Here is a 14,509-nt window from a genome sequence, read left to right on the forward strand (position 1 = left end):
GGCGCGTGCTCTCTGGACCCCGGTAGCGTTTTATGAGCCTCTCGTCACTGGGCTTTGACTGTAACTGTCAGTCTTGTTCTGTCCAGGGGGGTATAAGCTCCCAGTAAGACACTGGTGAGACCCTTAAGTCCTGTCTTAGCATTTGTGCTACACCGAATGTGTGTCCTCCCGTGAGGTGCCATCCCGAACGGCAGGGACACCAGCAGAAACAAGGTCGAGCAGGCTGAAGCACCGTCTCCGTGATTGGTGAGCACCTGCCAGACCTCAGGTGTGCTTTCAAGGGAGAAACGCTGCACTTGCGTCAGTGGCACAGCAGGCGTCTGCTGGAGTAGTCCCTCCTCAAAGGTGCATCTGATGTGATGTTTCAGAAATGTAAATGGGACGCTTGTGCCATACGACCTTTTAAAAAGAGTATTTTCTTCTTTGCATCCTTAATCTTATTTAAATCTTATTTAATTAATTTTATTGAAAATAAATTTAAATCTTAACCTTATTTAAATCTTATTTAGGATTGTATTCTCGTTTCTCACATTTTAAAATGGGTTGAGTTTCCCAGTTAATGTCTGCCTTTTGCATGTTTCTGGGCCCCTGTCCTGGGTAAGCTTTTATGCCGGGTGTTGGTTAAATGACAGAAACATTCCTCTGACACTGTAAACAGCTTATTTTCCTCCCTTTGGGAAAAAAAAAAAAAAGTTTATATTCCAGGGAATGTAGAGTAAAGTTTCCATAAGAGAACCAAGTAATGAACTTCACTTTCTCTAAACTGTGTCCTGTACCATCGTTAGCTGTGGCCGTGGAGTTAAATGTTTTAAGTGCTGGTTCACTGGCTCGATAAACGCCTGGGGTAGGTGTCCTGTGTGGTCTGCTGGATGTTTCTGAAATTCCTGGAATAATATGGCTCAAAATTTGGTTGATTTGAATATTTATCCCCACCCCCACCAATTTGAATATTTCCTTCAAAATAGCCAGGGTGATGTGGTGAGAATTTTCAACTTACTACCTGGTTAAAATTTCAGGGATAAAAGTACCCACAATGCAGATTCGGAAACTGAAGCTTAATAAATTGCAAGAAAGGCTAATGTCTCCTTTCCTGTGTGATGCTTTAGGCGTGAAGAAGACTGGGCTCGGTACACAGAGGTAGAGAAAATTGGTAAAAGTTGCCCTTCCCTGTTTTATCTAGAAAATACATTTTTTTTAACATACTGGAATTAACCCTTGGAATTTAATATTAATAATTACGTAGTGCTGTGTAGTCAAGTTCTGGCTTCAATTCTGTCGTCGTGTTTACCTGTGTGCATTTTTTTCTTTCTTTTTTAATGGTGACAGGTTCACGCAAAGAGTCAGCACCACAGGTTCTGCTTCCCGAGGAAGAGAAGATCATAGTGGAGGAGACGAGGAGTAACGGGCAGACGGTGATAGAAGAAAAGTAAGATGCGGCCAGTGGTGGGCACGGCCAGGGGCGGCCTGGGCTGAGGGCGGGGGCAGCCGCGCGCGCCCGGCCCTGCCTCCCTCAGGAGCCTTCTGTTCTGTTTCAGGAGCCTCGTTGACACTGTGTACGCGCTGAAGGACGAGGTCCAGGAGTTAAGGCAGGTGAGTGAGCCCTCGTTCGTTTTTAATCTTTTTTTTTTAGCGGGGGACAAAAGAAAAACAGTGTGTTAGACACAGAAGCCAGGTGTCGGCACAGTGACGCAGAAAGGAGCGCCTCTGTCAGAACTCGGGTCCCAGCAGCAGGTCAGGATGGTTGGTCTTCTGTACACGTGACACACCAGAAACTGAGTCTCCAGAGTGACTCGTTTAACCTTTCTTTTTGCTGCACTGTTTTTGACGTCATAAACCACCTCAAATTTGCCTGGAAGAATCACGCAGGAGACCGGAAGCTCCATCTGGGTAGAATTTCTGTCGGGGGGCCCCCAGACCATCCTCCGCCGCTTCCTGGTGTGGCGCGTGGTCCCTGTTCCGGGGAAGCCGTGGGAACCGGCCAGGCGCACACTCTGTGTCTGTGCGGTGTCTGTGTGTCCGAGGAGGGGCGGCTGGAGCACAGCATGGCCTGGGCTGGACAGGCCGGGGGGTTCCCTGCGCGCAGCGCTGCCCTCGGCCACCCGCCCACGACTCCCTCTTGCCGTCGGGGTCTCTGTGCTTCACTCAGCAGGGGGCACGTCTGTGAGCCGGGGGCGCTGCGTGCGGCCGTGGGGGCGCAGATGTGCGTCCGATAACCCGGCCCCTGCCCCCTCGTGTAACCCTGCAAATAAGACCACCATGGCCTTGGAAGGAGCAGGCAGGACGCGGGGGTGCCTTTGTCGTGTTCGGCCGTTCTCTGAGGCTTTGTCAGCGAGTGGAGATGCCGGGCCTGTGCGCCTGGGAGCAGCTGCACGTCCGCTGGGCGTCTGGGGGTCCTGGTCAGCGCACCCCTGGCTGCGGCGCACGGTGGCCCCTAGTCTCCTGGGGAGGGGGTGTCCTTGTTGGTGCCAGAGGCGGTTCATGCCGTGTACTCTGCTCGCTTACAGGACAACAAGAAGATGAAGAAGTCTCTGGAGGAGGAGCAGCGAGCCCGCAAGGACCTGGAGAAGCTGGTGCGGAAAGTTCTCAAGAACATGAACGACCCTGCTTGGGACGAGACCAACCTCTGAGGGGCGTCCTCGCCTCTTTCCTGAAGACCAGTCACGGCCGGCCAGAGCCCTGGGACCCCGTGGTGCGACATTCGGGGCCGCAGGGCGGGGCTGGACCAACGCCCGCCCGCGTTCTGTGCAAGGAAAGCCGGAGTCCGACTCGTGCAGAGCACGGCCACGCCGTTCTGAAGCATCGTGAGCTAGAGACGCTGAGGGCTGGACGGCGAGACTCCTGCTCTGCTGACGTCTCCGTACCTCGTTTTGCAATAAGCACGGCGACGGACTGCAAGCCTGGTCTGTCAGGCCTCGTGGAATATATATAAATGTCACACACGCGTTTCCTGTAAATGCTCCCTTCTGAATGCGCATCCGTGCTGGCTGAGTCTGGGCTGATGCTGGCGCCAGAATCTCCTTCCACCAGGCTCACTGGTCCCGCGCACGGCGGGTTGAGCTCAGGCACCCGGGAGTCTGGCGTGTCTCCCCTGCGGGGCGCAGGTGATTCGGGGAGACGCCTGGTTGTCCAGCCCCGCATGTCCGTGGGGCTCTGAAACACTTCCCACGCCAGGCTGCCCGGGGCAGTTCACCTCGTTGGTACCTGCACCGACGCCGTCATCCCACGTGAAAGTCACCAGGGAAGGCAGTGTCGCAGGTGGCGGAGCGCAGGGCTCTGGGCCTCAGCCCCGGACCGGAGGAGCCATGCCTGCCGCCAGGTGTCCAGCGACAGGTGCGCCCGCCCGTGACACGGTGAGCGTCGGAGCGCGTCCCCCGCTGGGGATCAGAGGACCTGACGTGTGGGGTGGTCCGACGCTTGACAGGGCCCACAGCTTTGCCCTCCCCCGAGAGGGCGAGCTTCACTGGAGCCTGTAAATAACATGTGCTATATATCCACATCGCTGGGGCCTGAGGACACCGAGGCAGGCTGGGCGCTGTTCCTCTGAGGCCCGCCCTGCCCTCAGGCGCCTGCGGCCCGCAGGGAGGTGCTTTCGCTCTGGCAGGAACAAAGCAATAAACGTCTCAGATTCCCCTCGGTGAGGCAAGTTGAAACGCAGGCCCCTCCCTCCCAGCCCCGCCCCCACGTCCAGACGGCAGAGGAGACGAGACGGGGGAGACCCCTCTGGGCCGGGGCTCCAGGACCCTCCATGTCCAGGCAGGAAGCCGGGCCTGGGTCCAGCTGGTTCTGCTTCAGAGGCGGGACAGCGGTGTCGGGCCCCATGTTCTCCCCTTGCTCTGCTGAAGAGGTCATTTTTAAAGTGAGATAAACTTTTACAGAGGACAAATGTCATATCTTAAAAAAAAAAACCCGAATCACAGCACTGTGCACTAGAAACGGCTCAAATACCCATTTGGCACCAGGTGTGACTTGGCGATTTGTCATCTGGGGTTCAAGTGACCCTTCAGCTGCATGGGGTCGTCTGGTGTCCAGGGACCAGGCAGCTTGGGGCAGCTGGTCGCCTGGGTGCCCATGGTCCCCGCAGCCCCCGCGGCCCCCGCCGCACTCTCAGCTCCCTGCACAGTGGTCACCTGCCCAGCAGGTGTGTCTGGGCAGCGGCATTGACCTGCCCACACTCGACCCCGTGACTAGAATCGCCAGCTTCCTGAACTTGGCGTTCTGTTCATTAGTGCTCGGACTAGAGAAGGCCGTCTTCCGGCTTTTTGTAAGCCCCCCTTCCACAGTGGTTTTCTTGGCGACGCGCAGACATCGCGGTGGGAAGCAGTGCGCTCGAGCGTGCTGCCGTCCACCTTCTCAAGCAGATTTTAACTCAGGAACAGCGTTCACCGCCTGATCTCTCCACCACCTGTGACTGGCAGCGTCGCCACCAGCGTCCCGGGGTGGGGCTTGCACAGAACCTGCCTTAACTGTTGATCTGGCGTCGGGGGGACACTTGTGTTTGCCCCCCCTCCTCTGAAGGGGTGCCGGGGGGTGCTCGTGTGGTGCGTTGCCTTTTCTTCCCGTGGAGCCAAGACCTCAGGAGGCTTTTTAGGGAGCAGAGAAGACACATCTGAGTCTGAGCAGTTCTTTCTAAAAGCCTGCCCTGTTGTAAATAGACTGCATCCACTTCGTGTGATGTTCCGCAGGGCTGGGGGCTGGGGGGGACGTTAGGGAGCGGCTGTCTGCCTCCGTGGGTCACCTCTGCTCCCAATTTCGTGGACAAGGAGGCAAGCAGTCCTCACCCGGGACACGATGCACGCCAGGGTGGGGGCATCCAGGACGTGTGGACCCCTTCCTCGTGTCTCTGGGACGTGCGGAGTCCCTGTTTACAGCTGCCAGGACCCTCCAGGAAGTGCCCCCTCCAGGAAGTGCCCCCTCCAGTGCGTTGGCGCTGACGGCTCACGCTACATTGTTGTAATTATTAAACTGACTATTTTTCTTACATTACAAACGTCGTTTATTGTCCGTGATGTGTGTGTGTTACTTTTACACTTTCTTTTGCTTTTTTTAGTATTTTTAAATTCTAGTGTGAATTTTTGACGCTGGGAAATAGCGCATTTGCCTTTAGGGTCTATGGCGTGGGAATACGTGACGATAAGCTGAGGAAGCAGAGTCCTGGGGAGGGACACGGAAGAAAGGGCTGACGGGCGCGGCCTCTGCTCTCCCTGCCGCCCCGGGGGCGGCCCCCCCCCCCCCACCAGAAGCTCCTGGCAGCTGCGCCGCAGGCTGGACGGGTGAGCGTGTCGCCCGGTGCCGCGGGTGCTCCCAGCAGTGCCGTGTGGCAGGAGGAAGGTGCTTGTCTGAGGAGCCTTGTCCTCCCCGCACTCCGTCCATTGAGGAGGCCGGGCCAGTGTTCCCGGAGGCCAGGGGAGTAGGTGGCGTGGGCAGGGGCCTGGGGCACCTCCTCCCCCAGAGCCCCCCCCACCTGGGAGCTGACGGCACCTCGTCACCACCCCCCCACCACGGGTGAAGGAGCCATCGTCCGTAACGCAGCCACCCCTGCTTGTCTTCCCTCGGGTCTCTGGGGACAAGTGAGGGTTCGTGTGTCTGGCAGAGGCTGTCCTGGCTGCATCCCCGGAAACTCTGGTCAGACGGCAGGCCTGCTGGGGGGCGAGGACAGGCGGCCAGGCCCCGCAGCTGTGAGCGGGGGCTCCTGGGAGGGGGGCCCGGGTGTGCCCGCTGCACGCGGGCGGTGGGTGGCCCTGGAAGGGGGCCGTGAGGGCCGCGAGTGGCAGCTGCCCAGCGTCTCTGTGCCTGGCCCGGCTCCTGGCCACCGGGGGTGACTTGTGCAGGTGTCCGGCCACCACGAGCCCTAGTGCCACTGCTGCCTGGAGGGCCAGGCTTGCCCATACTTCAGGCTGAGGCAGCAGCACTGAGAAGGTGCCCGTGTTGATCTGCACTGGGAGCAGATGTGTGGTTCACCAGGGGCCTCGGCTCGAGTGGGGGAGGCGGAGGTGTCTGGTTTCCTGCTCGTCTTTAATCATACAACGCCTGCTCGCTGGGAGACCCCTGCCGGGGGTGTGAGGCAAGGGAGCTCCCCCCTCCCCGCCCTGCCCTCTCTTCCTTCACGAGCGTGGCCGCGAGACGTGTTTTTGCTTCCTTTTGTTCGTCCTCTGGGCAGACGCAGGTTTGCAGTATTTGTGTGTATTTTGTTCCCCACGAATGAGATCACGAGGTCTAGCCTTCTCTGACTTGCCTTTTTTAAACCCACATGGGGGAAAAACTAGATTCCCCGTCACATCATAGACAAAGTTAATTCCAGGTAGATAAGGGCTATGCATGAAAAGCCACATGGCGCTTTCAGAAGGAAACACAGCTGTGACGCCCTTGGGCTCGGTGACACTGAGCACATCTGAGGTGTCACCCCCAGAGGTGTGTGCATCCGGCTGTGGCCCCCACCACTCCGTAAGCCGCTCGCCCCCCGGGCGCGCCTGTTTCCTGGGGGCTGCTGCCCAGCGGACGTCCTGCTCTGAGCAGCCGGCAGCCCCGCGAGGAGCTGCGTGGTGAGCTCCTAGGGACGCCTTGTGCTTAGTTTCAACCTTCTCGTAGGGTCTGCCGGATTCCTCGGAGGGGTTTTAGAAGTGATGTCCTCGACAGCGTTGCAGTTCTGCCTTCTCAAAAAGGGGTCGAGGGACCAAAGCCGCCGAGACCTTTCCTTCGTCCTGACAACGTTCACATCGAGGCCACTGGGAGGGGGCTGCGGCCGTGTTGCCCCTGCCGTCTCGGTGGTGGTCGTCCGGCCCCCTGGCTGGAAACCACCAGAGGAGGGTGAGGGCCACAGGCGGGCCGGTCTGAACACTCCACCAGAACAAAGCGGGGACAGCGTTGCCCTTTGAGAGCCTCCTCACGTATAGGCCGCGTGGGCATGCCTTTCCTAGCACCGCCGGATGCTAACCAGCTGGGCTCTGCAGGGCCGAGACGGTGCCGTCTCTGCTTCTTCCACAGATAGGGTATTTAATTAACTCGACTCTAGTTGTGAACAAACGTGGCTGCGTCCAGAAGTGGAAGGAGGTGTGAGGTGGCCACCCCCCTGCATCGGCACCGCCGCGGGGTGAGTGCGGGGGGCCGCAGTGCCGGGGACGCTGGGCCAGGCACGTCCCTCCCACAGCGCTGTCCTCGCTCCTCCTGGCGGCTGACGGCTCGGGTCCGACGGGAAACTGAACCCCCCTGTGGCTCTGACGAGTGAGGGAAGTCCAGGGGCCCCAGCAACGCTGCTCCCGTTTCAGAGAAGCCACGACTGCTCCCAGCCCCTGTGGGAGGACAGAGGCGCCTTGCCTTCCAGCCACACTTTTATCCCAGGGGACCAGGCTGGTGGAGGGAGACACTGGCCCAGCCACGACAGAGCACCTTCCTGTGGCCCGAGGAGCCACCGTCCTCCATGCGCCTGGCCTGGCTGCTCAGCCAAGTGGATGGCAGGCCGTGGGGCGGCCCAGGCACTGACCACCACCAGACATGCCCCAGAGGGGCCCCCCAAGCAGCGTGCTCTGGGGTGATGGCCACCTCGTGGCATCACATTGTCCTGTGGTCCTGGGGGGGTGGGAGGTCGGCCCTCCTTTCTCCTCTTTGGGTCTCACCAGCACCGCTGTGGCCTCCGGTGCCCCCATGCGATCTCCACGCTGCCCTTTCCTCTCCATGTCTCCACTTGAGTAAATCCTTGGAAATCTTGGGTCCCCTTTGGCCTCGCCATGGGGGCCTGTCCTGAGCCCCCACCACCCTCCGGGGCTTTCTAAGCCTCCTTGGCAACCCAGCCTTCAGATGGCTACACCTGAACGTCTCCACGGCTTCACAGGAAGCTTGTGAATAAATGAACCGTCTTCTACTATTCTTCAGCCTCTAGAGTTCCTGGTGGGAACGCCAAGCGGGGCAGCCACTCTGGGAAACAGTCAAGGTTAGCCTTGAGTTATTCCGACTCACGAGCCCACTCAAGGTGTGTACCAGAGGGGAGTCAAAATGTACACGTACACCAAACTCATACGTGGACGTCCACGGCGGCTTCACACATAATGGCCACCAAAGTGGAAACGGCCCAGGTGTCCACCCACGGACAAACAGGGAAGTGATGTCCACCCGTGCACTGGAATAGCACCCAGACATGGAGGGAGTGGGGCTCCGGCACCGCCGGGTGTGTCTGGAACAAGGGCAGGTGGAAGAAGCCGGACACAGACACTGGCCCCGCACTGTGCAGCTCCTCTGACAGGGCAGGGCGTGTTCACAGGCGCAGCCCTGGACTCGTGGTGGATTCGTGGTCACTTTGGGAGAGAGTGGGGGATGCGGGGTGGCCGCTTGTGGGCATAGGGCCTCTTCCTGGGCTGATGGGAGTATGCTGTGGTGGTGGCTGCAAACCGTGTGGACGCCATGGTCACACACTAAGCACACGCTTCAGACGGGTGAATTGTCCACACTGGAGAGTGGTGCAGCCCCGGGAGCTGTTGGACAGCAGACGCCTGCCCTGACCCCCCCAGCTGGACCATCACTGCACATCGTTACTGGGCGACAGTAATGCCAATGGGCACATGTCATCACCCTAGGTTCAGACCAGGAAGCTGAAGCCAGAGAAGCTTGGTTACATGATAACAAAGAGGCTGCCAAAGCCGCTTCCATCTTGCAGGAGCCAGGGAGGCGCTCTCGGCCTGCTCTGCGCGTTCCACGGCCGGAGCCCAAGGCTTCAGATCACTCCGGCGGCCCCGCAGGCTCTGACCCGTCCCTGGCTGACCCCATTTCCTGTCCTCCCTCCCTCCCTGGGCTTCCTTGCTCCTTGTCCCATCGTCCATGACCTTCAATGACCTTGACTTTCTTGGCCTCGGCCACCTGCTCCCTGAGTCACACGCACACCTGGGCTCCGGCCACAGCTCCGACCCTGAGGTCCTCTCCCAAGCCCCTCACCCCTGGGCCTGAGTGATTCAGGCTCCATTCTCCACCCTCCCATGTTTTCATCCTCTCTCCTGGAACGTGGCCACGCCTGCCTCAACGGCCCGCTCCCCCACCCCCAGTCTGCTGGTGGCAGCCCTCCAGGACCTCAGCCCTGACCAGAGGGGAAATGTCTGCTGACCTGTCTGCTCACAGCCCAGTGTCCACCCTAAACATGGCAGCTCCACCGTCCAGCCCAGTTCCCCCCTCACCACGTCCAGTCCTGACTCTGAGGACGTCCGAGAAGCGTCAACTGTCACTAGCCAGTTCCACCTTTGATCTTCTCTGGGTCTCTGTGCCGTTCCCCAGGCTTGATCTTGCCCCCTCAGGGTCTGTTTTCAGCGCAGCCGGGATGACGTGTTAATGTGTGATTCAGTTTCTCTCTGCACCAAATCCTGCCCTAACGCCCAGACCTCACTCAGCGCAAAGGCCAAAGGCCCACGGTGCTCTCACACGTGCCTGTGATCTGTGTCTCTCCTCTGCCTGCCTCCCCTCACTCCACACAGCCTCCTCCGGGTTCTCAGCTTTGTTGGGCTGCCTCACCCCAGGGCCTTTGCACTTGCTGCTGCTTCATCCTTGCTGGACTTGTTCTGAAGGTGAGCCTGGCCGGGCAGTGGGGTAAGTGTTGCTCAGAAAAGGGGCTCAGGTGTGGGGTCTGGAGGCTGCAGGGATCTTCCACCCCTGTCTGACCCTCTGTGATGTCACCAGGCCTGTGTGACATCACAGCGGGCAAAGCGGACCTTCCACTGGCTGGGAGCAGCAGGAGGGAGGTGGTGGTCAGTTTCTTGTTTGGTCTAAAAGCTGTTGTCCACCTGGAGTGTGACTGAGAGACGTGTGACCAGGGGTCAGTGGGGGACGTGCCTGACAGGTGAAGACTGCCCCCCCCCCCAGGCTCAGCCTGGCCACCTCCATCCTGGCACTGACTGCAGCTGCGGCCCGTCCACGAGGTCCCCCATGCTAACCTGCTCTCCCCCCAGGTGCCCTTGAGCCCCCGCCTGACCTTCAACCACTACAATGAGATATGCACCAGAATTCAAGAAGTCCCCATCGCACCTCCTGAAGAAATTTGCAGGTAGGGAGGTGGGGCCACCGTGGGGCCTGAGGTGTGGGGGCTCCTGGCTCTCAGAAGCCGGCTCGGAGGAGGTGGCGGGTGCACTGCGGCCTGAGCGAGCAGCACAGAAGGCGAGCCTGGAACCAGTGACCAGGGCCCGGTTCTTCCCCGCCGCTGTGAGAAGCCTCTTTGCACACATCTTGGTCTCCTGCAGCGAGAAGGGTACGGGGTGTGGCCTCAGGGCCAGGTCCTTGCAGCCCCATCCGGGGCCGTCTCGGGTACAGGTGTGCAGGACGGTCCTGCGACTTCCTCCCCCTCAGCTGGCCGCGACGTTCAGAACCAGCATCCTCACTTCCTCCCCTTGAACGTGGGGACCACGAGGTCTCTGCAGAGGGGCTGGTGTCACGAAAGGGGGAAATAGAACTTAAAGAAAACCCACCCCAAGGGGGTCCCTGCAGCCCAGACACACTTGAGACAAAGCCCGGCGCAGCCCTCATTCCCTCACACTCCCCAGGCTCCGAGTGCCTGCCCTGCGACCGCTGGGCCCCGGGGGGCCAGCCCGCCCCCAGGTCGGCAGGCGGGGCTCTGGCTTCTGGGGCCCGGCTGGGCTGTCGGAGGGCCAGCGGCGTGGGAGGAGGTGGCCAGCCTCGGGCCTCTCGTCCTCGGACTCTGGGACTCTGTCAGCCTTGTGTCTGCGGCACCCGTGGCAGAGGCTGTCCCCTCCCCTCCCCTCCCCTCCCAACCCCGGCCGGCAGGGAGGCCATGCGGACGGATTTGGCAAACCTGGAGTGGGCGTGTCTTGGGACAGGGAGGGAAGGGCAGGAGGGGCACTGAGTTTGTCCAGAATCCCCGAGTCTGAGAGACTAACCCCTCGAGGAAGGCGGGCGTCGCTGGAGGCTCGGGGGGAGGGGGGCCCTCCTGGGGGGCCCTCCCCCCGCCCCCGGCAGCGGCTCAGCAGGCGCTCGGGGCTGAGCCCTGTGCTGCGCTGCCCTGCCTGCGCCTCCCTGAACTTCAGCTTGCCGTCCTTTTGCTCAGCTTTTCAATTCTGAAATACTCCCCAGCCCATGTTGATAATTTTAACTCGCTGGGTGCTCAGATGTGAGTTAATAGCACGTTCCTGGCCAAACCCCCGAAGAGCCGTGGTGTGAGGTCTGCGTCTCCCGGCCCTTCGCCCGGCGCTGAGCCCGGCCAGTTCCTCTTGTTAGCAGACCCCGCGTGGTTCTGTGTGATTAACTTGCGTTATTTTGTTCAGAAATCTAATTCACGTTTCAAAGTGAGATTTGTGTGACGCATAATTAAACCCACAACACACAGCCGCCAGCTCCCACTCCCAGCCCCGCGTTCCTTAGAGGCCCCGAGGGGCTGTGTTCTGGCGGTAACGTCCTGCGTGTCTGCCTTGCAGTGTGCGACATTCCTCTGTATGACATATGTGACTACAACGTCACCAGGGATCGCTGCAAGGAACTCGGGTGCTGCTTCTACAAAGGCGTCTGCTACGAGAAAGCTGTTCCCAGTAAGTGTGGGGCCGCCCGGCCTGCGGACAAAGCCTCGTGAGCCCTGAGCCACCTGCTTCCCTCGCCCGGGTCAGCACTGCTGGACGGGCTTCCGCTGCCCTTCCCTGGTCACCCCGCCTGCTCTGTGCAGCAGGGGGCGGGAAGGCTTGCGGGTCTGGGAGTGGGACTCAGGCCGTTTAGGCAAGTGGAGAAAGTCCACTTGCGGTTGAGGAGGCTGCTTTGAGAGCCCTCCTTTTTGAAGGGCTGGCCATTCTGGGGGGTGTAGAAAGCTGGGTGTGAGGGAACAGTTCCACCAAAGCCACTGGCTCAGGGAGGGGCTGCTGCCCCCAGACACACAACCCGTGGGTGCTCAGCAGCTCCAGTGCTCTGGGAAATGGTCCCGGGCCCTCCCTGCCCGGTCCTCTCCCTGGCCTCCGGCACCCCAGGAGTCACAGGAGCACCCGTGTCCCAGGGCTTCCCAGGGCGCTTCCTCCCTGGTCTCCCTCTGCGCCCCAGCCGGGCTGAGCCCCCAGGGGCAAGGCTGAGTCTGCCTTCTTGTGCCTGGACACTGGAGGTCAGACGCTGCCCGCTGGGACAGTGCCAACCCCCAGACTCCAAACCTTAGACCAGCTCCTTCAGGAAAGCGGTATCACGGGGAAGACAATTCAAGCAGCTACAGCATTGGCAGAACTGGGGTTCACCCGAAGGGGGGTGTCCGCCTTCCTTTATGGTGAAGATTTGGCACGTGGGGCAAAAGAGGAATCTGTCTGACTCAAAAACAGGCCACAGCAAATGCCCCTCACAGCTGGGAGGATTTCCCGATGACAGTTTTTGTTGAAAACCGACATTTTAAATAATACAATATAGCAACTCTGAAAGTCAGGGTCTCCGGCCTCCCAGGACCTCTTGTTGCTGTGTGTTGTTGTCCTTGTTTAGTGACTTTTCTGAACCAATTGTCTAACATCTGTATTCTCTGTGGTGTTGGCCCTGTGGTCAGCTAATGGCTGGACAGAAATCTCCACAGATGCCTGGGACAGTGCCTTCCCAGTCTTTGCCGAGGGCCCTGTGTGTGTGTTGGGCTCACCTTCAACGCTCAGCCCGAGGGTTTCCAGCGCTGCCTTCATCTTGCCTTCACGCCTGCACAGAAACTCAAGGGCACCCAGCAGTGTGAGCTTAGAGCCTGGGAGGGCCTTTCCTGGGGGTGTTCCCAGCCCGGGATGTGCTCCCCGCCTTCTAGACTCCAAGGAACGTGTCACCGCTTTCCAAACCTCCCTGTAGACAGATCACCGCCGAGAGTTCCCCTTTTAGTCGTTGGTCAGCCTGACGTTTGCCCCAACGACCACCTGCCACGCCAGCCGTCTTGACTCTCCAGGCTGCGGCTGACTGCCTTCAGCCAGTGGCTGAGGGAAGGGCCGCTCGCACTGAGCTCCCGGTCAGGCCAGGCAAAGACACCCGGAGCGAGCCGGCGGCTGCATGCTCGCGGTGAGCTTCCAGAATCCCGAGACACTTCCTTCTGGCCATTTTGCCCTTGTCCCAGTGCTTCCATGGAGAGGGCATTTGAATTGGAGGAGGGGCGCCTTCTCCGCTGTTTTTGAACATTAATTCTGGGCCCCAGCAGATCTCGGGTCCAGTTTACACAATCGGGAAGTCAGAGCTGCACCAGGAAGACGGCCTCCACCCGTCACATCGTAACCCACAGCCTCTAGCCAGCATCCCACTCGGGGCCTGGCTCGCCTCAGGGCCTCCGTCGCTGGACGAGCTGCCGTCTTGCGGCGTCCCGGCCGCTCGTGCTCCGGCGCACGTGACTGCCACTCCCGAAGCTGGCTTTGCGGCCCCAGGTGGTGGTTTGGCCATAATTTGATGCTTTTTGCAACTTGTCATCTTTTTGTTGCTGTTTCGTGGCTTTGGTGTTTGACTTGCACGCATCTTACTTGGGAGAGCAGACGGTTCCCAGCCAGCCCTCTTCCTCCACCAGGAAGCCTCGCCTCTTAGAGGCCTCTGCATCCAAGGCAAAAGGCTGGTCTTTTGAGACACTTACCACGGGGCCCCCAGAGCAGGAAACAGGAACATCGCAGGGGCGTGCGCGCTCGCTCCTCCAGTCTCTCGCACACAGAGGTGCAGAAGACGCTCAGTTCCCGGGTCAGGTCACAGTCCCTGGTCACAGTCCGTGGTCGTTCATTACCCAGCTCACTCGGATCTCAGGAGGTGGGCCATTCAAGGAAGACGGTCGCCAGCAAAGAACGGAAATCCGAGACGCCGCTGCCGTTTCTGTCCTGTCCCCTGGACATCTGCTCCTCAGCGTCTTATGTGGGAGTTGGCCATTTTGCAAATGTTAGTATTTCAGACATCATTTAAATTAATACAATCACCTTATGTCTGTCATTTATTTGAAAAAAATGAAACTTATTCTTTGTAACACCTTAATTATTAGTGTCCTTAAGGAACCAGGAAAAGGACACAGACTCCAGAAACTTCTGTGGTTGGAGAGGGCTCACGGCTCAGCCGGTGGGTGGGCCGTTTTCCCTGGAGGCAAGTGTTAGCCTGCTTCCAATCCTTTCCGTTCGAATAATCGAGCTGTGTGGGCTGGGCTTTTTCCTGTGACTTCTTTCAAGCTTGAGAGGTCGGGCCGTCGTGGGAGGGGTCTGGGCAGCGAGCCCTGCGTTTGGGGTCTCACTGTGCCCTCAATTATTTTCCACTTCTTTGACATCTTTCCCATTCAAGACGGCAAGTGAGCCTTTGTGCTGTGTAAGTTGCAGTATTGGGTGACAGGGCGTTATGAGTTCTTTGTGCACATAATTCCATGTTATGAAAACCTTTCACCAACTTCTTAAATTGGCTGGTTTGAAGCACGCGTTGTGTGATGGCGTAATCTGTATTATTAAGAATATGAACTTGGGGAATTAGCATGAGCTCTTTGGGAAAGACTCGGGAGTTCAAAGAGCATGACTCGCCTCCGTTCGTCCGTCTTGGCTTGGAGGGCGCTGTGCGAGCTGTCGCTTCTCCCCGGTGCTTGCCTTCAGGT

General features: G+C 59.1%; 1 protein-coding gene across 6 annotated transcripts in view; it reads left to right on the top strand.

The window, feature by feature from the left end:
• The window catches only part of ARHGEF7 (Rho guanine nucleotide exchange factor 7), a 104,076-nt gene extending 99,085 nt beyond the window's left edge, over positions 1–4,991 (top strand). For all 6 annotated transcript variants that reach the window (XM_074378557.1, XM_074378553.1, XM_074378555.1 and 3 more), the window contains 3 exons: positions 1,327–1,426; positions 1,536–1,590; positions 2,505–4,991. In XM_074378557.1, coding sequence (XP_074234658.1) covers positions 1,327–1,426; positions 1,536–1,590; positions 2,505–2,627 — 278 coding nt within the window. In that variant the 3' untranslated portion in view covers positions 2,628–4,991. The remainder of the gene's footprint in view (positions 1–1,326; positions 1,427–1,535; positions 1,591–2,504) is intronic.
• Positions 4,992–14,509: the final 9,518 nt, after the last annotated feature.

This window comes from Camelus bactrianus, chromosome 14 (genome assembly GCF_048773025.1).
Source record: "Camelus bactrianus isolate YW-2024 breed Bactrian camel chromosome 14, ASM4877302v1, whole genome shotgun sequence".
Classification (NCBI taxonomy): Eukaryota; Metazoa; Chordata; class Mammalia; order Artiodactyla; family Camelidae; genus Camelus; species Camelus bactrianus.